The sequence below is a fragment of the Archocentrus centrarchus genome, chromosome 20, assembly GCF_007364275.1.
Source record: "Archocentrus centrarchus isolate MPI-CPG fArcCen1 chromosome 20, fArcCen1, whole genome shotgun sequence".
In the NCBI taxonomy this organism is placed as follows: Eukaryota; Metazoa; Chordata; class Actinopteri; order Cichliformes; family Cichlidae; genus Archocentrus; species Archocentrus centrarchus.
In genome coordinates, this window is record NC_044365.1 from 21,590,953 (window position 1) to 21,616,539 (window position 25,587).

General features: G+C 41.7%; 2 protein-coding genes across 4 annotated transcripts in view; both read left to right on the forward strand.

Moving 5' to 3' along the window:
* Positions 1–2,438: 2,438 nt before the first annotated feature.
* Positions 2,439–17,818, forward strand: topbp1 (DNA topoisomerase II binding protein 1). 2 transcript variants are annotated; one of them, XM_030756666.1, is made up of 29 exons: positions 2,459–2,518; positions 2,619–2,814; positions 2,947–3,040; positions 3,133–3,267; positions 3,373–3,516; positions 4,462–4,643; positions 4,733–4,926; positions 5,102–5,278; positions 5,453–5,622; positions 6,083–6,246; positions 7,126–7,370; positions 7,484–7,824; positions 7,911–8,083; positions 8,405–8,616; positions 9,116–9,432; positions 9,521–9,706; positions 9,933–10,048; positions 10,579–10,702; positions 11,250–11,408; positions 11,612–11,708; positions 12,065–12,257; positions 12,448–12,671; positions 13,003–13,145; positions 13,386–13,482; positions 13,965–14,128; positions 15,446–15,574; positions 15,656–15,745; positions 16,019–16,180; positions 16,371–17,818. In XM_030756666.1, exons 3-29 carry the CDS (start codon positions 2,954–2,956, stop codon positions 16,497–16,499), a joined length of 4,554 nt encoding a protein of 1,517 aa, XP_030612526.1. In that variant the 5' UTR covers positions 2,459–2,518; positions 2,619–2,814; positions 2,947–2,953; the 3' UTR covers positions 16,500–17,818. The 2 variants fall into 2 exon arrangements, with proteins under 2 accessions (XP_030612525.1, XP_030612526.1); XM_030756665.1 differs by having other exon boundaries at positions 2,439–2,814.
* An 827-nt stretch (positions 17,819–18,645) lies between these two features.
* Positions 18,646–25,587, forward strand: part of tmem108 (transmembrane protein 108) — a 56,043-nt gene continuing 49,101 nt past the window's right edge. The window contains exon 1 of one of the 2 annotated variants that reach the window (XM_030756678.1): positions 18,646–19,100. The gene's annotated coding sequence lies outside the window, so the exon portion shown is untranslated. The remainder of the gene's footprint in view (positions 19,101–25,587) is intronic. The other variant, XM_030756677.1, reaches the window with a different exon arrangement.

The following is a 25,587-nucleotide window of genomic DNA, read 5'->3' on the forward strand; positions in this document are numbered from 1 at the left end:
GTCACTTTAACCTTCCGATACCTGCTGACCTCTGGTCTGGTTTGTTCAGGTCTCCTTGGATCCTCTTCTGTCAAAAACGACCGAGCTCTCAAACTATCCAGCCTTTTTTTCCTCTGATCTTATTCATGCTTCATTCTGCTCTCTCTGTGAAGGCTGCCCTTTTCTGCCTCACATTTTTTAAAAGTAATTCTCCCCCAGAATGCAAAAAGCACTAGAATATTTATGAGTGAATAACAACCACCTGAAATGAGCTTCTGCTGACATGACGAATGACATTGACTCTGATTACAAATCTATGTGAAAGACTAGTGCAATTTGTGAAATGTTCAATGTAATATTGCGTATATAAACTTTATATTGAATGTACATTAAAAAAAAAAAAAAGTGACACTTGTACATAAAATTTTAAGAATAAAAGGGAACCCACAGTGTTGTTCTTTTGTATTTACATTTCTCTTTGTCAAAGGTGATGCATATTTCACAACAATAGGGATCATGCACAGTGCGACGCAGGGATTCAAATGATTTTATATCGGACAAGAAAAAAGATACATTTATTTCCCACAAAGTGGTTAGAAATGATCACATCATGGTCAAGTTGCTGTACCAAACAAATACAGCACCCATTTATGTACCACTGAGGCCACAGTGATGCAATTTAAATCAAAGGTGGTTCATAAAGAATGAGTTTAAATGTAATGTTTAGGATAAAAAAAAAAAAAATGCTTATTCCTTTTTCCATTTCCATTACGGGAGAATTGCAGACTAAAATAGATATGTCAGTATATTTTTGTTCATCATCAGATTCTTCCCAGATTTCCCAAAAATAAACAAGCAAAATTAAAACTCCAAACTTGTGTATAGTTTTAAGTTTTACTCAGACAATTGAAAAGAAGTGACCGGCTACCTGTAGGGGCTTATAAGATAATGTGGAAACTGATAAGCAAAAAAATATATATATATGTATATAAAATCTTGTAACAGAAAAAATAAAGATGGAATATCACAGTTGTTAGTTATTTGAATTCAGTTGACCATGATGTGGTTTCTCTTATGCTGCAAGGTATAGAAATTGATCCCCACCCTTCCTGAAAGGGGTCTAATTGAGACAGTTTTTTTGTTACAAAAGGAAACAAAGTGAAAGCTCCAAAGGTTTAAATTAAGTAGTTAGCGTTGTTTTTTCTAGTAATCTGCAAGAATTGCCAAAAAAAACTACCTACCACCAATATTTTCTCACTTTTACAGTACTGTTTTCTTTTTAACTTTTTCCCTGTAAGGTAAATTTATATTCCTGACCAGAAGTATTTAAAACAAAAATGTTAAATTATACATATTTCCATGTATGAAGCTATCATCAAAATAATATTAATTGTAATATTTTCAAGACATGTCTACATATTATGAACACAAAACATATGAGTAAAACTGGATGCCCTGTCAAACTTACTTAATAAAAAACAAAAAAGATCCAACACAGATGAAGAACACAAAGGTAGTTGACATAAAACCCATACAGGGTAAAGTTAAGTATCATTGACTGTGAGTAAAACATATTTTAGTCAACTATTGTATGAGTTAAATATCAAGGAGTGACTCTTTGATAGATGCACCCCTTTCACACCAGTGTGTATTTTACTTGGACCATGTCACACATTTTTGAATACAAAACTATACATGATATAACCACATATCATATATAGCTGGATTCAGCAAGATATGTGTTATTTACAAGATGCAGCAATAATATTTAGCCAGGTCAATATAATAAAACGTGATTGTTTTATTGACTTTGTATTGTGTCAGTTTATTTGAGAGCCAAAAGTTTGCAAGGATGTGAATATTGAATTAATAGTGGGCTACATCAGCTACATAAATATTATGAATTAGGAACTGGGTCTTACCTCACAAGCCTAAGATAATTCAAGAAAATTATAATTATTATAAAAATGTCAATACAGCAGAAATGACCTGTTCTGCCAGTATCTTTATGACTCCTTATTGTGTATACATTATAACCAATTTTGGCCACTTAAAATATCTCGCTAGTATTGTGATGTTTATTGAATTTCTGCTGCCATACTGGCCAGATCTCTTTCTGAAAAGACATTTTTAATGTCAATGACGCTTTTTATCCTGATAAATAAAGAATATATAAAAGTCACTTTGCCAAAAAGTGATTGCGGCTTCTTCGTGGTGACAGGAATGTTGTTTCTCGCTCAGGCTGACTTGTTATCATTCATGAGAGCTATATTTGATATGTTTTACAGATTATAAGCCAATAAGTAATTTACAACCGTTTAAATACAGCCTGTCATTTTTTGCTAAATATTGGAAATCACTTTTTGGCAGATGATCACTTCTCGGAACAACACCGGCGTCTGTAGCGGATCCTTTGAAACATTCAATCCAGTCGGTCAGATTAGCAGGTAACGCCGGAAGTTGCGCCAAAGGCGGGAACACTATCAACAAAGATAGTATTTTACATTGCCAAACTGCTACGTTTAAATTATTATAAAATGTATGTCAGTTAAAATTATTTACCTCTGTGACTCTGGCAGTTGATTTATGACAACTGGTGTTTTTTGAATGTATTAATGCTCTAACTTGGTTACGCACAGATTGATGTTGCACAGCTAATGTAAAGTCGGTGGAGGCTTTCTAAAAGCGACAGCAGCCTCAGAGAAACTTACATGATACTCGCTGACCTGCCGCATTAAGGTGAAAATGGCTCCCCATGACTAGTCAGAATTCATACTGGTTCCCGGCGGAGTACATAGACTGCCTTTACTGATACGCTGAGTTCATCTGTTAAAGGTAAGCAGCTATTAAGTTATTATTTTAAGCTAGTAGCAAACCAGTGTTGTGTGTGTATATCGTTACGACGAGCCATAAACAGTTCGGTATTTGCTGATCGTTCTTAAGGTGTCAGATCTTTTAACTGTGCAGGGTCACCATGTCTGTGGAAGAAAAGGAAGCCTTCATTGTCAAGTTTGTGGAAAGTAAAGAACCTAAAAAAGACTACACTGGCAAAGCTTACGAGGTAAGCCCCTCTCCCTGCTCCAGTCTTTCTGTTAATGTTTACTGTCTCTTTCATTGCAAATTGGGAATCACGTTTGTCTCTGGTTTATTCAGGCCATTTTGGAGCTACAGTCTAAAAAGTATTTGAAAACCATCACAGAAGATGATGTTTTGCAGATGGATAAGAAGGACAAGTCTCTGTTTGTGTTCACCAGCTTCACATCTCCAGCCTTTCTTCACTGCAAGAAGGTCGAATTCTGTATTTTTATGGACTGAAATGTCACTTCTGAATTTTACAGAAGTGCATGAGGCGCTACCAGAGATTAACTCTTGTGTTTTTAATTTGTTGTACAGCTTGGCTGCAGAATAGTGAGTCCGCTGGTGGTGTTGTACTGCCTGCAGCAACAGCGTTGTGTCCCCAAAGCAGAGAAGCCTGTCTATAGTATGGCCATGGCTGATGTCACTATTTGCTGCACCAGCATGGACAGAGCAGTAAGGGTAAGAAAAGAAGAATCTAAGATTTAAGATTTTAAGATAGTGTTTATTTGTCACATGCACAGTTATACACAGTACAATGCACAGTGAAATGTATTTTGTACCTGCAACCTTATATACACACACATATAAATAAGAAGAATAAAAATTAAAAAAAAGTAATTCACACTATACACTATACTCTATATACTATACACTATACACACTTTTATAAATTATAATATTTACATTGTGCAATAATGGTCCAGTTAGGGCTCAGAGTTGAGCAGACGGATGGCTTGTGGGTAAAAACTCTTCTTCAACCTTTCAGTCTTAGTCCTCAGGCAGCGGTAACGCTGGCCTGATGGGAGCAGGGAGAAGAGAGAGTGTCCGGGGTGGCTGGGCTGTTTTAGGATCTTCATGGCCCTCAGCCTGCACTGCTTGGTGTAAATGTCCTGCAGGTTGGGGAGGGTGGTTCTGATGGTCCGTTCAGCTGAACGAACCACCCTTTTTAGGGCCATGAAGTCCTGCTTGGTGCAGTTTCCCATCCAGGTGGTGATGCTCCCACGCATGATGCTCTCGATGGTGCAGGTGTAAAAGTTCCTGAGCACCTTGAGTGGGAGCTTGAAGTCTCTCAGCCGCCTGAGGAGGTAGAGACGCTGTCTGGCCTTCTTCACAGTGATGTTTATGTGATGAGTCCAGGACAGGTCCTGTGAGATGGTCACTCCCAGGTATTTGAAAGTGTCCACTCTTTCCACCTCAGCACCACTGATGACAAGTGGATGGTAGTCCCTCTGCTGCTTCCTGCTGAAGTCCACGATCAGTTCCTTTGTTTTGCTGACGTTGAGCAGGAGGTGGTTCTCCTGGCACCAGTTCTCCCGCCTGGAGAACTGGATACATTCATTTTAAATTTTAATAAAATATAAAGTACTGTGATGTGTTTATGTGTGTGTCTGTCTCGCGCTGCAGGACGAGTTGATGGATCTGGTGCAGCTCATGGGTGGACGAGCCTATTCGGATCTAAATGTATCTGTCACACACCTGATTGCAGAAGAGGTGGGTAGCAAAAAATACCTGGTAGCAGCCAGCCTCGGTAAACCCATCCTGCTGCCAATGTGGATCAAAGCGTGCTGGGAGAAATCACAGGATAGGTATGTACTGTGATTTACAGACTTGTGTTTCCTAGTTGGTGTAAATTCACACTGTAAATCAGAAACATGTCTTTGTCCACCTTTTCCAGTCTTTTCAGATATACAGACCTGCCCTTAGAGGACTATCTTTGCCCTGTGCTGCGTGGCTGTACTGTTTGTGTGACAGGTCTGTCCGGTACAGAGCGCAAAGAAGTACAGAGGCTCTGTGAGCAGCATGGGGCCAACTATACCGGTCAACTCAAAATGAATGAGTGTACACACCTCATTGTTAATGAACCAACCGGTAAGTCACCACCAGTTCCAGTGCATTTTACTTTTTTTTGACAGTTAAATACTGCCAGAAGAGTCCAATCTTCCAGCTATAAAACAACGTGACTGTTTTTAATCTTTTTTGCTATTCTTGAATATAATGCCATCATTTGTGTTCATTGATTCTCATGCATTGTACTTGGTTGTAGGTCAGAAGTATGAGTGTGCTCAGAAGTGGAATGTGTATTGCGTGTCTCTGCACTGGCTGTTTGACAGCATAGAGAAGGGCTACTGTCAAGATGAGAGCAGGTACACTGTGGAGCGCAATGCCTCAAAGTCCACTCGGCCACACACGTCTACACCTACTGGTACTAGCAAGAAGGACGGTGAGTCACGCAGTGTTAATGCTCCCATTTGTTGTGTTTTTGTTTTGTTTTTTCTTCTTTTTTTTAAACATTTAAAAATGTTACCTTTGTCCTTCGTATTGCGTTGAAGTGTTACTACAGTATTTAGAACCTGTATGTCTTTAATAATTGAAGTGTCGCTTGTTTCATCTCCAGAGGGCCCATCACTGTTGGGTTTGAGCAACATTTCTGTGAACACTAGTAGGACAATAAATGACACGGCCCTCACCAGTAACAGCACTGTCAGCCATCTGGAGGCTCCAGACCCCATAGAGAGTCTGGATCTCACCATGTGCCCTGGTGATGAGTTATTGGATGGCTGTAAGGTACGAAAATATTATGTTTATATAGACTTACTGAGGGCAGCATGGTGGTGTGGTGGTTAACAGTGTTTCCTCACAGCTAGAAGGTCCAGGTTCAAACCTGGGCTCTTTCTGTGTGGAAGTTGCATGTTCTCCTCATGTTTGCAGGTACTCTGGTTTCCTTCCACAGTCCAAAGACATGCAGTTAGATTATTTGGTGATTCTAAATTGCGTATGAATGGTTGTCTGTCTCTCTGTGTTAGCCCTGCGACAGGCTGGCGACCTGTACAGGGTGTACCCTGCCTGTGGCAGCTGGGATAGACTCCACCCCCCCACCCCCTTAACCCTGAAAAGCAGAAGAGACTGAATGGATAGATTAACTGATTTGTAAAATTGATTTTCCTCATTCATATTTGTCATATGAGTTGAGTCTATAAATGCTAAACTCGAGGCTTTCTGTCACTTTGTGTTAAATGTTACGCAGCTGTATCTGTGTGGCCTGTCAGGGAAGAAACTGGAGAAGCTGAGGCGTCTTGTAAATGCTGCAGGAGGTCTGCGCTTCAACCAGCCCAGTGAGGAGCTCACTCATGTGGTCATGGGCGAGTTCGACCGGGACCTCAATAATTTTCTCTCCAAATCAACTCACAGGTCTGAACAACAAAAATGTAATAGTCTTCATAATATTTATGTCCCCTGTATTAATATAACATGGAGATTCTGTTTCTTTTCATACCAGAATGTGTTTGGCTGAATTGCATAATGATTCAATCTAACTATGATGAATGGAATAGATCCAATTTTCAAATTAATGGAAAAAATTGTAGATTTCAAAGTTTTACTCTACATACATGTGTAGATACAATATTATGTGATGTTGTACTGGGCTGAAAATGTGTTCTATCTTATTAGATAAATTTTAAGAACATTTGAGAAAATTAAAGCTCGGTATAGCTTGAACTCACAAGAGTCTCTCAGAAATACAGATGAGGAGGGTTTTGGAACTCTGAAAGACTGTGAGGGCATATATTTAAAAAAAAAATGTAACAATAATAATGTAATATTTCTGCTGTCATTATCTGGGGATTTCATTATATATGGTAGATAATTTCATTAAAAGAAACAGGATCCAGTGAAATCTGTACAGCAGGAACAAGGCCAAAAACGGTGTTAAAATAAGAGATGATGTGACTTTTTTTTTTAAGCTTGTTGTTGGCATCAAATTTAAAATGAGGTCATTAAAAACATTTCTAAGTCGAAAATTTATCCTTGTAACATTTCCACAAGCTTTGATTTTTTTTTTTTTTCTTCCAAAATAGGTCTTAAATAATATACAAATTGTTGCCTTCTGTTTTTATTTGTATCTTAAACCACATCCCAGCCTTTGTGGTTGCAGGGATTCTCAGTAGGCACATCAGAGTAAAATACATAGAAGCCTTAAAAACACTTGTATGGAAAAAAGGCAAGTTGCAGCATGAAGATAAGATGATTAATATGTTACTTTTGTTGTGTCTCCTTGTTACTTCACAGGCCCCATGTAGTAACAGTGCAGTGGCTAATAGACAGCTTCTCAAAGGGCACTCTGCTCCCAGTAGCCAGCTACTTCCACCCCGAATGTCTGCCTCCTGCTTCAGCTGATGTAGTGGTGCCAGTCCACCATACTCCTAAATCCCGGGTCTCAACTGTTCTGCCTGCTGGCAGCCCGAGCACTCCAGGACAAAAGAAAGCAGAGGAGGATCTACTGTCACAGTATATGGATGATGACCCTACAGTGAGTAAGTATCTGTTACTGTGGGTGTTTCTCTGGGATTAAGAGGCTGTACAAGGCAGCTGACAGAATAAGATTACATATTGTAAAACAAATTGTTTCTGACCTTCTGTCTTCCAGTTGATATGCCACCTCCACCACCAGTAGAGAGTAACAGCAGGAAGTCCATTAGTACTACTGCAGAGCCCCAACCTGAACCCTGGGTACCAAACCACACAAATGGGCCAGAGCCAGAGTCCACCCTGCAGGAAGCCAGCGAGGCAGGGCTGTTTTTTGGGAAACGTTTCCTTCTTGTCGGCTTTGGTACTGAGGCTGAGGGACAGCTGGCTCTGCTGGTGACAGAACATGGAGGCAGAGTGCTGATGGGCCGTTCCCGGGTTGTGGCAGACTATGCTGTGGTCCCTCTCTTGGGGTGCTCAGTTGAGGCCACAGTGGACGAGGTGGTCACTGATACCTGGCTGGTAAGTTTACAGATTTGTTAACAGGGCTGTATGCTGTGAGAGTGCCTTCTGTTTTTAATTTTTGTATGTCTCTCATTTACTTTCAGGCCATGTGTGTGGAGAAGGAGTGTGTCCTGCAGCTGTCCTCCAACCCTTTGTTTACCCCAGTTCCAGTGATGGATGGACGTTTTCCTCTCAAAGATTGCGTCCTCTCTGTCAGCCAGTTCACTGGAGCAGAGAGGGAGTCTTTGGTGGAGCTGGCCAAGCACCTTGGAGCTGAGTATGACTACCTTGCATGTACAAGTGGTTTTATTTAGGCTGCATAATATAAACATTAACATGAAAATTCAATATGAAGGCAGCTGCTTTGTGTTCAGGGCAGTAATGAGGATGAATTTATATCTTATATAATTTTTCTATCTGCTCCAGGAAAGTAGGATAATACAACTGTTTAATAAATGAAGAAGCCGTCCTGGGCTATGTGTGCTTTGTTATAACTTAATTTCACTCTCTCTGCTGCATACTTTAGAGCCCGTGTCCTGCTGCTCTTTGGGATCTATGCATCTTAAATCTTTAATTTTTTTTTCTCTCCTTGCTGCAGTGTCCAGGATTACTTTGTGCGCCTGGCCAACCAGAAGAAAGGCATGCTGGCCAGCACTCATCTGGTGCTGCAGAGCCCCGAGGGCACAAAGTACCAGGCAGCAAAGAAGTGGGGGCTTCCTGCTGTTACCATGCGTTGGATATTGGAGTCTGCTCGAACTGGCACGAAAGCAGAGGAGGAAAGATTTTTAGTTGACCTGCCACCCTCACCAGGTTAGACCCCTACCTTTGGTAGATCTGTTTTTATAATCTGCAATCCTTAGCACTCTTGATTGTGTTATAAGTTACATTAAATTAAACAGTATGATAGAGGTTGACTGAAGTTTTAAGTGGCATTGATTTGTAGCAGCAGTTTGACCTGACTGTTAATGATTGCCACCAGAGTTTTTCCTGGCTAAGATTGAGTCTTTGGAACGCAATTAGTCTGTGTTACCTTTTCTGACAGAAATCTGTGTATTCTTATTTCTGACCATTTGATAAATTTATGTTTATTATATCCATTTCCACAAATTAAAACACAGTTAACAAAAACCTTTAAAAAAAAAAAATATCAGCATTTGGGATTTTCTTTGTGCTTTGGCTTAAACCTTTTTGGTGAGCGCAAAAAAAAAACCCTCTATGCAGGAAAAACCCTGACCACAGATGGAGTGCATTATGTTAGTGTGTAAATGTAGACCCAGTGAATGACTGTTGTCATTTTCCTCTTCCACAGAGAGAGATGAAGAAAGTTTTGTCGGGGGTTCCCAGAAACTAACTATGCCTCCACCAGCTCATTCATCTCCTGAAATCCCTTTGCTGGGTCCCCGGAGTGGTAAGGCTGTCACCCCTCTGGATTTAGGCCGCTTTCAGAGCAAAGTGTTTCGCTCTGTTTTGGATGAGATGTTGCCCAAAAAGGACATCAACACACCCAAACAAAACCAGGAGGGTGGCAGAAGGAACCCACTTCAGAAGGAGCCCTCCCTGCAGCTGGACACTCCTTCTCGTTTCCTCAACAGAGACCAGCTCTTCAGGCCCTCTTTTAATGTCAAGGTGGGATTCACTGAGTACCTTACACTTCGAGTATGGGATATTCACTGACATTTTTGGTGGTGTTTCTCTAAATATGTGCATTATTTAGGATGCACTTGGAGCTATGGAAACTCCAGCTGGGGCATCAAAGCCAGGAGAGAGGGTTGAGACTCCACTCACTGATGTCATCAACAGGAACCTGAAGGTGGCGCTGGCCAATAGCACGCGCAATAATGTCTCAGAAATGCAGGCAGTCTCTGCTAGTCCCCAGCTTGCAAAGACAGCTGAGAAAGAGGTAAACAGTGGTACTGATGCCTTGTGGTTACAGAGCCAAAACACATCTAAAATATTAGATTTAAATACACACGGGTCTCTGAGATGAAATAACTTTTCCAATCATGAACATAATAACTCAGATAATTACATAATTAAAATATTTTACCAAGCCCATGGAGGACAGAATGTGTAGGCTGTCGTTTGTGATATCTACAAACAAAAATAATATGATGTTTGTGTTTTAGAGCCCAGGAAAGGAAGCTGGTCCGCTGAATGGTGTTGTGATCTGTGTGGGAAAGAAACTGAGCAAAATGCAGAGTGAACTGAATGCCATCGCTGCCTCGCTTGGAGCTGACTTCAGGTTTGCAGACTTTAATTAAAAGAGACACTCATGTTTTTTTTCAAGGCTTTGTTGAACAATCCCGGTGCCCATATATACAGTAAAAAGGGTTATTGGTCTCCGGTTACGCTCAATTCTGCTGCCCAGCTAAGCCCTTCTTCCATTTTGTACCTGTATGCATGCTAAAACCACAAAATGAGGATTTTTGATTTTACCGGTGCTTTCTTATTTGGTCATCATATGACTTTTAAAGATGACTTTTCCCCCATAAATGACTACAGCTCTTAATCCTCTTTACTTAGATAGTTTTGTTTGTGAACAGTTTAGTTGTTAGTTCACTTATTTTGCTTTCCTTCAGTCTGTTAAAAACATCTTGACACCTGCACAAAGAATTGGGGAAAATATTTTGCTTACTTCAGAAAGGAAGGATGGCAGTAACCCAACAATGTTGTGAGAAAGCCCTGGAAAATGTGACTTTATTGCTTAATTACATTTTTTTTTTTTTCAAATACAGATTCCAGTAGTACAAACATATCTTAATTTGTTTTCAGATGGGCTTGTGACGATACAGTGACACACTACATTTACCAAGGCCGCGTGGGGGACAACACTCGGGAATACAGAGGAGTGAAGGAGAGAGGGCTGCATGTGGTCTCCCAGTACTGGCTGCAGGCGGTGCGTTTCCCAGTAATTTAAAAATCAGGGTTTTCCCCAATTTCTGGAGGGTTTAGGTGACTGATTTAGTCTTTCAGTCTTTAATTCTCCTGATTTGCTTTTCTACAGCCTGAGGGCATAAACCCATAAAGTGTGCCCATAAAAGGATTTAGTCCAAGGTTCAAGCTAAATGCTTCTAAACTGCCATGACACCCACACAAGGAATTAGGCAAAATATTTTGTTTTCTTTGCTTAAACAAGCGTTTAAAGAAATGATGTCTACATAAAGATACACAAAGCCTTATTAAGATGCGTTTGATTTAATTTGGATACTATTTGTATTCTCCTGCAACGTTTCACCCAGGGGAAGCAATTAGCATCTCATCAACAAAAGCAGAATACCAAATGAAGAACTGCTTTGATATGTAAATTCAGAGACATCATCATTTTAATTATGTGTCTCCTCATAATCGATTTATTCAATTAATTTTTGTGAAAGCCCTTATAAGTTTCTGTGTATGGATAAGTACTGTGTGCAATAACAAGCTGCTGCTTTCCTTCTGCTCAGTGCGCTGAGGAGCAGAGGCATGTCCCGGAGTCTCTCTATCCTTTCACCTACAACCCTAAGATGAGTCTAAACCTGAGCCAGGTGCCCAGCAACTCTCAGAGGTCACCACCTTTAACACGAACACAACGCAAAGACACCAGGGAGGCAAAGGAAGACGAGGTGGGTCTGATGATGAAGTTTCACAGCTGTGGCCATGACTGTTTGAAAGTCAGAGTTATTGAGACATGTGAAGCGGTTCAGTGTTGGTGTGGAATAGAATTTCTCAAGGACATCAGGGATATACTGTGCAATTAATTCTGGGATGTCTCAATTAATCATGTTTCTTTTCCTGTTTAATTAATCTTTAATTATCTTTGTCTCAGTCTGTGCACAATCCCGCAGAAGAAGCTGAAACCCTACGCCGTGCAAGTGATGGAAGCACAGACCAAGAAGAGATGAATGATAGCACAGAAAGGAGGGGTGAGAGTCCAGGCTGCTTACCATGCATGAGAACGATATCTGGATCTGGATTAGTCATCTTGAGAACATCAAGTTCATGTCTCACAGTTTTTCTTATTTCATTATTTGACATCTGTTTTTGAAGAAATGATGTAAAATGTCATATTTCTCTCTGTCTTGCAACAGTAAAGAATCCTTAAAATGTAAAAACCTATGGATCCTGAGCCAGACTGACTTTAGAAATTAATAATTTCTTAGTCGCACTTTCATGTAAAATTTTCATGCAAAAACTTCAGAAACTGTCACGGAGGTAAAAATGAGTCTTCATTGAACATGATGATACATGAAGTTTACGTATTTTGATCCTGATATTTCAGAAACTCAAGAGATGAGAGAGAACCTGCAAAGACAGTTGCAGGAGATCATGTCAGCCACCAAACTGACGACGGGGAGGCGTACCTCAGTGAGGCTCGCTAGGACAGGATCCGGAGGGGCCAACTCGAGCCCCCACACACCCGAAGGGAGCAGAGCTGGACGCAGCGGTAACAGACGGACTCTAGAAGCTCTGAGGTATGAAAGCAGCTGCTTTATGTTAAAACTAAAATAATTTTGAATGAAGAATCTGTATTTCTGGAGAATCTGGCAACAGTTTATGGACTTTTGTGGAGTTTTAGACTTTAGTTTAAAACATTTACGGTGCCTATTTTATTTGCTTTAAAAAAGTGGGAAGTCCTGTAATGATTCTGTGTCATGATTTCAGGGTTCCTAGAGAAGCAGCTATGGACATAAACACAGAGCCGTCTCAGAGTGAACAGATAGTTTGGGACGACCCTACAGCCAGGGAGGAGAGGGCCAAGCTCGCTGATAATTTACAGTGGCCTGGGAGTCCCTCACAGCACTCCGAGCCCCTTGCACCTCCCCCCACTGCAGACAACGGACCGCAGTTGAGGGACTCCATGACAGACTCAGAGCTGGTGGAGATGGGTAAGAAACGAGGATCCAGCTGCATTAACTTTTTAAATGTGTGCAATTAATTAAATAGAGCTATACATACCTGTCTAGATAAATAAGGAACTGTGAATCATGCAAAGCTACTCTAGTACTTCTAGAATGAAGTTGTAAATGAGAATAACAAGTCTAAACTGTAACAAGTAAGTGGTGCAGCTTAATGTTGAGAGTTCTCAAGTTAGTCTCATGTCTATTTCAAGCCCATGCATGTATGTACTGGAGAAAGATTGCTTTGGTATGCTGGGCTCAGTTTTTTACCAGTAAGTTTGGTTTTTGTGGTAATATTTCACCGTTGTTGCTCTCACAGCTGCTTGTGATGTCATTGACCAGCATATGAGCAAGAAAATCACGACCTCTCCTGCAGAGGAGCCAGAAAATGACATCCTGACTCCTAAAGCTCCCAGCATCGCCTTTCCTCTCGCCAAACCCGCAGTAGCACCACAACCACAGGTGAGGGTTTCAAATGTATATTAACAACAAATTGTGGAGCTTTAATTTGGTCTAAATGAAAATGTAATTGCTCAGTATTGTGTAACACTTCCTTCCACTCTCCCGAGTTATGCAGACAGCTACATGCTTGTGTTATTCAGTTACATAATAATGAACTGATAATTTGCACTGTGCAGCACACCATCTGTGTGTCTTTTTCAAGCAAGCTACTAGTGCTAAAAGGTTGTTTATTTTTCTCAGGAGAAGAGGAAGGAAGACAAACAGCCACCCAGATTTCAGATGTCCTCCCTCAGCCCTCAGGAGCGCATTGATTACAGTCACCTCATAGAGGAGCTTGGTATGTCTCCCATCTAATTAGGGATCTAACAGCGTTTCATCATGCTGCGGTACATCACAGGCTGGAAGTCAGAGGAGCTAATCCCTGATGACTAAAACTGAGGATCTGCCTCCAGGATATGGGAGTAGTTCCTCCAGCACAATGTTTTCTCTGACAAAAAAAAAAAAACATTAATCAGATTATCTGGTCACGACAAGTTATATCATTATTAAAACTTTCACAGTATATTTCTGCTTGAGTATATCTTACTAATAATATCCTGACAGCCGTTCATCTGCTAGACTTTAAACTTGGTTGGAGTATTGCTGAGAACTGAAATAAGTGCGCGCGCACACACACACACCCTACAATTGGGATGTTTTGGATATAACTTCACATATATATCGCATTTTCATGCCATTCTGTTATCAGTGTTGTAGCCACCATCCCTGTACAGGCAAACCATGTCTTGAGGCTAGTTTTCTCTCTCTCTGTTACTGTAGGCGGTGTAGTCTTGGATAAGCAATCTTTCGACCCCAGCTGCACGCACATCATCGTAGGGACTCCCCTGCGTAACGAAAAGTATCTGGCAGCAATGGCAGCTGGGAAATGGATCCTGCATCGCTCGTACCTGGAGGCGTGTCGCTCTGTGGGTCGCTTCATTCAGGTCAGAATAAATGTTTGGCCTCAAGTAAAATATCGTTAAGTCTGGAAATGTGGAATACTGATTGGGGACAGTTCCCCAACTCAAGCACTTGAGTACCACCAATACCTCCAAGCAGAGTCCTTGCACACAAGTCTAACCACACAGCAGTCATCTCTGTAATCCTTTAGGCAGTTATTTTAGACTAGACAGGACCAGGGCCCTATCTAAATGAACAGAGAGAGCCATAGCACGGTCATTTCTGATTTTAAAAAAAAAAAAAAAGGTTTTCTTGACCCCCCCCCCAATACAAAAAAAATTTAAAGCTCATGGATGTAGAGGGTTGACATGACAGAGGAGAATGCTAGGGATAGGGTGAGATAGAGGCAGATGATCTGCTGTGCTCAGGCTCGTAGTGCGCAGAGGTCGGCAGCTTTCTGCAGTCAATCCCTACAGACCTCCAAAGCTCATGTGGCCTTCAGATTAGCTCGAGAACATTGTGTAGAGAGCTTCATGGAATGGGGTTTCTGTGGCAGAACAGCTGCATCCAAGCCTTACATCACCGAGCACAATGCAACGCATCAGATGCAGTGGTAAGGCACGCTGCCACTGGACTCTAGAGCAGTGGAGACGTGTTCTCTGGAGTGACGAATCACGTTTCTCCATTTGGCAATCTGATGGATGAATCAGGGTTTGGCGGTTGCCAGAACGGTGCTTGTGTGACTGCATTGTGCCAAATGTAAAGTTTAGTTCCAGTGAAAGGAACTCGAATGGTTCCACATAATAAGATAAGAACAATTTCATGCTCCCAACTTTGTGGGTACAGTTTGGGGATGGCCCCTTCCTGTTCCAACATGACTGCACACCTGTGCACAAAGCAGGTCCATAAAGACATGGATGAGTGAGTTTGATGTGGAAGAACTTGACTGGCCTGCATGAATTTATGAAAAAGTTAAAATACTTTTTCACAGGCCGTATTTTTTCCCCAGTATTCCCATCAGTTGGCACAAATGATCTTCAGACCAAGCAGTCCTCTCAAAACTTTCAACGTGTTCTGCCACAACAAGTTAAGATTAGCGCTGAATGCTTTGATCGATCAAAACCAAACGTAGTCGTTAGACTTTAGTTGCCATTTTGAGCGAGCACAAAAATGGGTGAAATTTGACATGAAGGGTTTCCTGCAATAAGAAAAAATGTGTTTTACATGAAAACTGCCATTAACTAACAATTCTTGTTGTCACAGAGTCATCAGTGGTGAGGGGTTTTTTTTTTGTTTGTTTTTTTAAATGCTGAATAATATTTTCTTCCTCCTTTCTGTATCCAAATCTCTCTGTGATCCAGGAGGATGAGTATGAGTGGGGCAGCGGCTCCATCCTGGATGCGTTGCCGTCTATCACCTCCCAACAAAAGAGGCTGGCATTAGCCGCCATGCGCTGGAGAAAATGCCTACAGGGACACGTTGAAAACGAGGTACAACCAGGCTCGTATGCAGAATTAGCGCCACTGTCGCGAGACATATATTTTCTATAAGCAAGCATTTGTATTTTTCAGGGAGCCTTCAGTGGATGGACAGTCATGCTGAACATCGACCAGAGCAGAGAATCAGGATTCAGGCGGTTGCTGCAGTCTGGCGGGGCGAAGGTTTCTCAGTGCTTTTCTTTTATGAGGCGCATTCAGCAGTATTCAGTCTTTAGACAAGATCGAGTACCTGTTTTTTTTTATGTTGTGAGGGGGGAACTGTGCCTAGAGAGCATCATAAAAGTGTCTTAAAACAGCGTCACCTTCGTCAAATGAGTACATCACAACAGTACGCTGAAGTGGAAAGTATCTACTTGTTTGCAGGTTTACCTTCATCTACTGCATTTGACTTCAGTCCACAAACAGCAAAAAACGCGGTCTGTAATTTCTCTGCAGGTTCTTCCCAGTCCCTCCCCGTCCCTGTACAAAGAGGCCACACATCTCTTTGCAGACTTCAGTCGACTCAAACCCGGAGACTTCAAAGTCGACGTTTCAGAGGCTACCTCACAAGGAGTCACATGCCTGAAGCCAGAATACATTGCAGACTATCTCATGCAGGTTAGCAGAGCTTTTTATTTTCAGGAAAGCAAATGAATCGGATGTCAACTGAGTCTGATGCTGAATTTCTAAGATGGTTTCACATTATTTTAGAAATTCAAATGGCATTATCCTGACACAAGTATTTTCTCATATATGTTTTTTTTTTTTTTTTGGGCTACAACCCTGCCTATTTTTTTCTTTCCTTAAGGAGCCAACACCACCCATTGAGCTGTACTACCTGACTGAAGCTCCCTCTGAAGAAGCTCCAGGCACACCGTCACGTAAACGTAAAGCAGCAGCAGACACCTCCAACCTGAAAAAGACCCGTCTGAACTGAAGGGCAACTCCGAAATATGCTCAACACTGTGAAAATGATTGTAAAAAAATATATATATTTTTATGTCCTGTATGAAAATTAAATAAATGTAGCACCTGTTTTGTAATACTGCATTTTTCATAGAGTGCCCTGCAGCTGCTGCTTGCACTGAGACTGTGGTTGTGATGGATGACTTAATGAAGGTCTGCAGAAAATGTTGAGTCACGTTTTGTAATTGCATGCAATGCTACGCTCTAGCCTGTAGAGGGGAGTAGTGCGTCATCATTTGCGAGCCTCAGGTGTGATTTCTCTGCAGCAGAATGGAAGTCACTGTAGTGCTCTTTTATTTCTTATATATGTAATAACTTTACTTACTGTTTAGGGTTAGCCATATTTATGCTTTATTTGACCCGAGACTTCTACGGTTTTCAAATGCCCTCTTTATGATTGTTTTTTGTTTTTTTTTAACAAAATAAAACCTATTTATTTATTGAGAAATCGTTATACCTAAGGCAGCAATATTAATTTAGAGAGTAGCTGACAGATTTAGTCAAATGGACATGTTCTTGCTCTTCCACTGATTATAGACCATTTGCATCATCTGATGATCCTCCTGCCCAGTAAACACCAGATTTTGTTTACTCTGCTGATGTAGGCCTCTGGTACAGTGATGTGCTGCTTCATACCAGGGTGCCAGCTGAGGTTCAAGTCCTCGGTTCTGTCCCATAAGATAAGTGGTTTAACCTCATAATAGATAGAGCCTCCCCACAGATTTGGTATTTAGAAGTGTGGGGTAAGAGGAGGAACGGGGAAGTGGAGGGAAGCATGACTCAGACCCCAGAAGGCATCTTAAGGTCACGCGCAAAGGCTGGCAAGTTTCAAATTTTACCACCCACAGTAATTTCTAAATTTTAATAGTAACACCCAAACGTTTTGGCACATATTTAATGAAATTGTGTATACTTGAGCATGTCAGTGAGCTGGTTAAACCGGGGACTTCAGTCTTCTTGTGTCCCCATTTTGAGATGTTTTACACTTAAATACTTTCCTCCAGGCAATGCATATATATCTTGTACCACTATTAACTATATGCTAGCATAGTTATTGTGGTCATAAAATAAGACCGCAAATGCCAGGTGTATAGAAGACTAAGACTGCCAAAATTAAAAAAAGGACTTAAAATATTAATAAAGCTAGAAAATTAGCCAAAATGATAATGTAGGAGGAAGGCATGCATAATCTATATCTGCACTGATGTTGCTCAGTTAATGAAATGTTTATCAACAAGTAACAATTATAATAATTAAAAAAATGTTTTTACCAATGAAAAGCATAAGTACAGTGAAAAAAGAACAGAAAGTAAAGCAAAAAACAAAATTTAATCTAGAAACAGATTAAAGATAAATACCGACAGCTTGCTTGTATCAAAATTTCTTAGATAATAAATCGATATTTCGACTTAGCTCTGCCTGGCAATAAATAAATAATCCAGTGCCGATAATAACCTTCCATAGTCCCCAAGCACGTGGAGCAGGAAGGAATAAGTGGCATTGGATCAGTTTTGCTGTACCAATGATATATTTTAATAAAAACATTTCAAAGCAAAATTATGTCTGTGCTGTTTAATTTTTCTCTCAGTAAATCACAAAATATTTAATATCCAAATTTAGTCTAGAATATGTAATGTAAGAATATGATTTATGTTTCCACCTGGTTCTTTCTCTCTTTTTAACTTTGTTCAAGACTTAAAGTATAATTTCTTAATCCACTAACCAGCCATCCATGCCTCATAGACTCTGCAGCTGCACGCTGGAACAGACAAAGATAAAAGTGGTGTAGAAATTAACTTGTGAACTAATATTCACAGGTCTCACTGCACGGAAGGCCTGTCCAGGATGTGTGGATGTCTAAAACAAATTTCCATCAACAGGTGTCCCACAGAGGTAAGCGAATGTCCCACTTTGCTGACTGGCAATTGGCCAAGAGTTCAGTTTCACTGACGTTTCATTGCGTCATTCGGTCCTCTTTCTATAAGGTAACTTTAAGGTTTTCCTGTTGGGACAGTGGATTTCAGCGCGACCCTTCGATCAGGGAGGAAACTCTGCAGCAGCCCTCATTAAAATTCCCTGTCCGTACACTCACCACGAGAACCTCCTGTAGTGGGTGGCACCGGCGTCCTGCGCGCCTCTTAATTGCGCATCAGGCATTAAGGAGAGATCACGGATCACAGTTTCATTACCAGTGGAGGCGGATTTACGCTGCCTCGAAGCTGGGACGGGGTTGCTTCACGTCCCACTATTTACGGCGTCAGTGCTGAGGGAGGAAAGGTGGGCGCAGAGGGGTCCAGAGGTCCAGCAAAGGGTGGCGCCCTGCGCATGTAGTCCAGCGCCTGTGCCGCTTCCCAGGGGCCGGGGGACCCACAGCGACACGATCGGCGCCTGCAGTCCGCTGTTTGGGCACCACTGGCTTCTTTTTGCAGCTCATGATTTTGACATTTCTAAACGGGGACTGGCATCATGTGCGCCTGGATGGTGTGAAGTGTGACACGGCGGCTTTTGGGTTGCATTTCTCTCGGATACGCCGAGTAGGCTGCCCGACGTTACGGTGCACCTTGTGCAATAGGTAAGTCGGCTACATCTTCTCCCTACTTCAGATCAGACACATCACCCTGTCGCAACTCTGCACATCCGGCGTGTTTTATTGATTGCTCTTACCTCCGCTTATTGATTATATTAAACATCCAATTTGTTGAAACCTGCTCGGGGTTTCCAGGCAATTGTGAGCAGCGGTGACTGAAGGTCTGGGCTTCAAATCACTGTCAGTGCTGCAGAACGTGTCACTGCAAGATATCTTCATTCATACTCTATCAGCTCAGAGCATCAATAATCCATTGCCATCATGTGAATATTGATATCAGGGCAAGAAAATGCCATCAGCAAAAGTTGAGCTCGTGTTGGTCAGTTATCTAGAAGCTTTCTGGAAAATCACAGTTTAACTGGGGAATAATTTTTTTTTTCTGTGCGATTTTAGCCTTTAAAAGTCTTGAAAATCCTTTAAAATGAATGAACATTGCCACTTAATAAAACGTGCCCTGAAGGGTTTTCACTGGACTTAGTTCTTGGAGAGAGGAGCGATTGCTTGCAGTGACTGCCTGGCCCCATTTTTTATTTATTTTTTTTCTTGGATAAAGTTTGGGAAGACCGAGAAAGCCTCCAGTCTCCTAACTTGAAGTCTCTGCCCCAAGTGGCCTTCAAGTGCTTTATTTCTCAGGCAACATGGGCAGAAACAAAGCAGATAATAGGAGAAACTCTCTTAAAATGCCATGGCATCAAGAACAAACTGCATCACCAAATACCCCATTGGAGCGTGGTGGTTCAGCTTTGTCTGAGAACAGTGGGTCTGTATACAGAACATTTTAAAGTGTTTGCTTATTGAACCTGCCCGCCACTCTCCCCATTGTAACAGGAATGTTTGGTTTCCCGTCCTCCACAGAAACCCCCCACTCCTTTGTTCTGGGGGACAATCCTCCAGTGCCATGTGTGCAATGGTTGGGGGGAGGGAGCAGGGTCAGCAGGGGTATTGACATCTGCGGCTGACAGCTTCCTCAGGGCGAGCTGACATGCTGTGATACCATGAATGGGTATTAGGGAACATATGAGCAAAGCACTTAACACTAATGAGGACATTTATTCTTTGTGCCCGATGCTTAGGGACCAGTTTTATGTAATACTACTGTTTTTGTCATTTGTCTAATCTAAGTAGATGTAAAGACAGTTACTCATGTCAGGCTGTCACTCAGTTTAAAGCTTGGCATCAATAGCTCCAAGATGTTTTATTTTTCAGCATTTTTGCTCTTAATTGACATGGTTCGATTGATGTAGTTGGAAGTCAACTTTAAGCCAAATCAGGTTTACTCAAAGTATCCTGAATCTAGTGCTCAAAATGAGGAATTAATCCATCAGTTAGCTGTCAAAAGCCTAAAGTGTCTGTACAGCATCGCAGTAGATCAACTGTTTTGTTGTTTTGGGAACAGTTGTTGCTCTCTGCTCTCTTCTCATTTCCCTCACCCACCAACCGGTCGGTGCTGGTGGCTGCCCCTCCCTGAGCCTGGTTCTGCCTTCAGTTTCTTGCTGTTAAACGGGAGTTTATCCTTCCCACTTTCGCCAAGTACTTTCTCGTAGGGGGTCGTCTGATTGCTGGGGTTTCTTTTTTTCTAATATTGTCAGGTCCTAACCTTTAAAGCACCTTGAGGTGATTGCTGTTGTGAATTGGCACTATATAAATTACTGAATTGAATGTGTGCCTTATAGCTGCATTTTTTTATATTGGCCACAAGGGGATGACTCATGTGGTTGCAAAAAGCAATCATTGTAGAAGTCCACAGGAAAATTACCCTGATACTCCCTGGAGTTCAACTAAGGAGTGCTCCAGCCATGCTCATGTTTGGGTCACACATCACCAGCTGCTAGTATCTCTTCCTTTATAGCCTGGTTTTACTCCATCTTTTGCAGGAACAGTTTTGCAAAGTACTGTGCTTTGACACATTGCTCTCTCTGTCAGACATGCCTGGGTATTGCTATATCAGTGATGTCACAATATGACACTTTTATATCCCATAAAAATTTTATACAGGTGTTGTTGTGGATATGATGCAGCACAGCCCCACTTCTCAGTTAGTGTCCTTCCTCACTTGACTCAGCAAACAAAATAACAGTGGCCTAATTGGGGCTTCAAAATAAGAGCCCACAATGGGTGATGTCACAGTACATCTTTTATGTACAGTCTCTGCTAAAACAACAAATATTAAGAAGTAAGTTTAGCCTATTTTTCCATCTGTTCTCTGTTTTGCTGAACACCATTCACACCATTCTGTCATTTGTGATTGCTGAAAGGTAAAGAGCCTCAAAACCCATTGAAACATGAATCGAAAACAACGGGATTTCCGCCATAGGTTACCCCCTCACAAATCCTGTCACTTCTTTCTGATGCGTGAAGTATGATGAAGGTCACAGTGCTGGTCATTTCAACGCCTTTCCCTTCCTATTTACTGTCAACCTTCAGAAGGAATTTTCAGTGGCCAGTAGCTGAACAGAATTAACAGCTGCTCTCTTATCAGCAAAAAGCCAACACTAATATTGAAAAACAACCAATATCAGCTATCCCATCCAGAGTGGCAGACTTCTCTCACACAAACTTATCAGGGAATTTCCTGGGAAAGGAAAATCTGGTTTCTGACTTTTGCAAACTGAAAGTCAAACTGATGGGAATGTTCTAAGGGAATGTGGCTATGATGGTGTGAGCTGGTTTTGTACTTGTAAGCAATCGTCCCTCATGACTGGTAGAGAATGGTACACTATGAGTTGGAATGCAGCCCCATGGGCCCCTTACGCTGCACATTATGTGCTCTAGATGGACTTTGCGCCTCCCTCCGGTCCGACAAAACAGCAAGTGACCAAAACAGGATTTTACCTTAGCAAAGGAAGGAAAGCCAGCTTGCGCCTGTGTTTCTTTTCCTGTGTTCTCTAAATGCCATCCAGTATTAACAAAGGCTGCTTAGCCGCTTTGGAAATTACATTCATTAAACTGAGGGGGGGGGTTCATAAACAGGAACTACAGGGGAAGGTGCCACGCTGAAAAGAAACCAAAAGCTGCTCTATTCAACCTAGAAGAAAAATAAAGTTTACTCCAGAGCCTATTATGATCTTACAGCTAAAGAGTGCTCCCATAGGACCAGAAAGAGCCCTGGCTTAAGCAAAACAGCCCGACTTCTAAAATAAATATATAAAGAAAGAAAGAAAGAAAGAAGAAAGGAAAGAAAAAGCTGCTCTCTTTCAAGGTGCTGACATTTGAAAGCCAGTATACTGTACACAGTAATATCAGAACAGGCTCTATTTGCCCACTGGGGGGTATCAAAGTGAATAATGTACCATGTGGGGCTTCAGGTAAACAAAGGTTTGAGTTCTTGGCAGTAGCGGCAGACCTACCTGCCCAGAGCAAGGAGAGTCCACAGGAAATTCAAACAGAATGGTAATGAATAACTAGCCATTATGATGATTAAAGGGGGCGATGGGCATGGGGAGATAAGTGTGTGTGGGGACCGTCTGAGCATGAGGTGTTTACAAGAGGAATTCCTCGCATTCCCCAGCTGCAGCCATGCCACTCCAATCTGCACCTCCACCCACTGATGGTCACCCTCTATGCCAAGAGGGACCCAAGGGGCAGAAAGGGTCCATAAGTTCTATTTCGGTTAAAAGCCGGTGTAAATGTGTTGTCTAAGAGGATTTCTGAGTGTTGGTTGTGATGGAGTTTATATGGAATATAGCTGTCTGGAGCACTGAAAGCTACAGAAATGCATATTTTTAGCACTGAATGGAAAAAAAGACAGAGAGAATAGTCCTGAAATCTTTTGTTTTCCACACAGTCAGTCTACTGAAAGATGATGGCTTTTTAAGGGTTCATAGCTTGATCAACATTGTTTGATAGCTGTGCATGTTAAACATCCTCAACAGCAAAAGTGCTATTTTTAGACATGCTGTCAGACTGGCTCTAGGGATGAAAATGTTGGTCTGTTTTTCAGTCCACTACAATGCTCAACACTGAAATATACCCAACACTGTTGTGGGTTGTCATGAAATCTAGCTCAGGCATTAATAGCTCCCAGCAGATGCATCCTAATGACTCTAAAGATGCCCTGATATTTAGTCCAGCACTAACAGTATCTAAGAATTTTTGATAAGCACCTGCTGAGTCGGTACAAACATTTTTTCAGGTATTCGTGATTCCCATGTGAGGAACACAGCTGAGTTTCACGATTGCCTAACTTGTCTTCAAGGCTCTCCATGATGTTGTGTTTTCGGTGCTGACAGAAATATCTCCACAGCTACTGGAGAGATTCATGTTCCCCTTATGATCAGGTATAATTTTACTACAGTAATCTCAAGAGATATTAGCAGAGTTTTTTAAACTGAATCACACAAAGTGTCTGGTTTGGGTGGTTGCTGCTGCTACCATAAAGTAGTTTGTGTTATGTTACAGAATCTGTATATAAAAGATGGACATAGATTTTGGTCTGAAAAGTGAATCCAGTGCTGGAGTTACCTAAACCTGCATTCTTTTAAACATCCAGCAGGGGGTAGAAAAAATTTGGCATAACAACATAAAAGCATGGGGGCATCCTGCCTTGTATCAGTGCTTCAGGCTGGTGGTGGTGTAATGTGTGTGGAGCAGGGGTGGGCAACTCCAGGCCTCGAGGGCCGGTGTGCAGGTTTTAGATGTGTTCCTGAACCAACACAGCTGAATCACATATAGAAGTCATTAGCAGGACGCTGGAGAACTTGACTGCATACTGAGGAGGATTCAGGTATGTTGGATCAGGGACACATCTAAAACCTGCAGGACAGGTGCTCTCGAGGCCTGGAGTTGCCCACCCCTGGTGTGGAGGATATTTTCTTGGCACACTTTAAGCCCCTTAGTACCAATTAGGAAACATTTAAACGCAGCAGCCTGCCTGAGTGTTGTTGTTGATCCCTTTATGTACCAATCTTCTGATAGTTGCTTCCAGCAGGATGACACGCCATGCCACAAAGCTCAGATCATCTCAGACTGATTTCTTGAACATGACAGTGAGTTCACTGAACTGAAATGGCCTCGGCAGTCACCAGATCTCAATCCAATAGAGCACCTTTGGGATGTGGTGAAACGGGAGATTCACAACATGGATGTGTAGCTCACAAATCTGAAGCAACTGTATGATGGTATCATGTCAATATGGACCAAAATCTCTGAGGAGTGTTTCCAGCACCTTGTTGAATTTATGCCATGAAGAATTAAGATAGTTCTGAAGGCAAAAAGGGGTTCAATCAGGAAAAGCAAGGTATGCCTACCTAAGTGTCCAGTGTCTTGTTTGTGTTATCTCATGCTTTACCACACAGGTTCGCTAATGTTAGCAGAAATCTGTATTTTAGCTGCTTTAACAAAGGTCTTGCTTCAGACATATACAAAATGCTCTGTGCAAGGGTAAGATCTCTGGGGCATTTTGTATAAGGAAGTCATAAGGCTTAGCTTAAATCTGTTCTTTACCCCTGCAGACTATAGGACCGTTTTATTCTTTTTTTCCACAGTCAAGACCTTTTCAAATGATACAGTTGCTCAGCATTTTTTCTTCTCACAGCATCCTGTTTGAAGAGCGTTTGTTTGTGTTTGATAACATCTGAGAGTCGCTTTAATCCAACTGTCTTGTCACATAAAAAAATAAAAGATCCCACTTCGATAAACCCACATGTGAAAAGTAAAACATCAAGAGGTTCTCCGCTGTGATCAAGACACAGAAGGTTTGCGGTTTAGGATCAATCAGCACATGTTTTTAATGCATTTCAGATGACTGGGGCTAATAGGATTATGAGAAGTTCTAGGGGAGCTGCATGTTACTCCTGCAATACCTAGCCTGCTGGCCTCTGGGGGTCATGTGATGGAGGGTGACAATACTAGAAGGTGTCAGCTCAATGATTACCAGGTCTGAGGCTGGGCTCACCTATGAGGATTACTCAGAGCCTCTAATGGATGGCAGGTTGTGACCCTAGATAACAAGGAAGCAAATCGCAGCCTTCTCGCTCAGGAAAGTGCTTTTCCATCATGTTTAAAAAAAAAAAAAAAAACGCAAAAAAATAAAAAAACAAACTAGAGGCTGTAGTTTCTAGTTTCCTTGGCAACTTCTTGAATTTGGATATTTGTAAAAGCAGCTCTAAACCTCTTGCAGGAAGCATAAAGATCCTCTCATTTGGAAAATGCAACTCTGTCTCAGACTTTGTGCATGCGTCCGGTTTCTTGCATTGTGTTCCTTTTCTTCTTCTCTTCGCCTGAGCCTTTTGAGCGTGTAATCAGTTAAAAGAAACCTTGTCTACCAGCCAGACTCATCTGACAGAGGCTGCAGATTAAAGTGGCACCATATGCTTGGGAATGAGGTGTCTCTCCCCACCACCACCACTATGCTGGAGCTTATTACTGGGCTCCTGTGTCACTGTCAGCAGCTAATTGTTCTTGTGGATTGAGGTGATGAGGGGGAACAACTCCCCTGTCTTGTCTTAAATGCTTGGTCATCTTTACTTTGCTC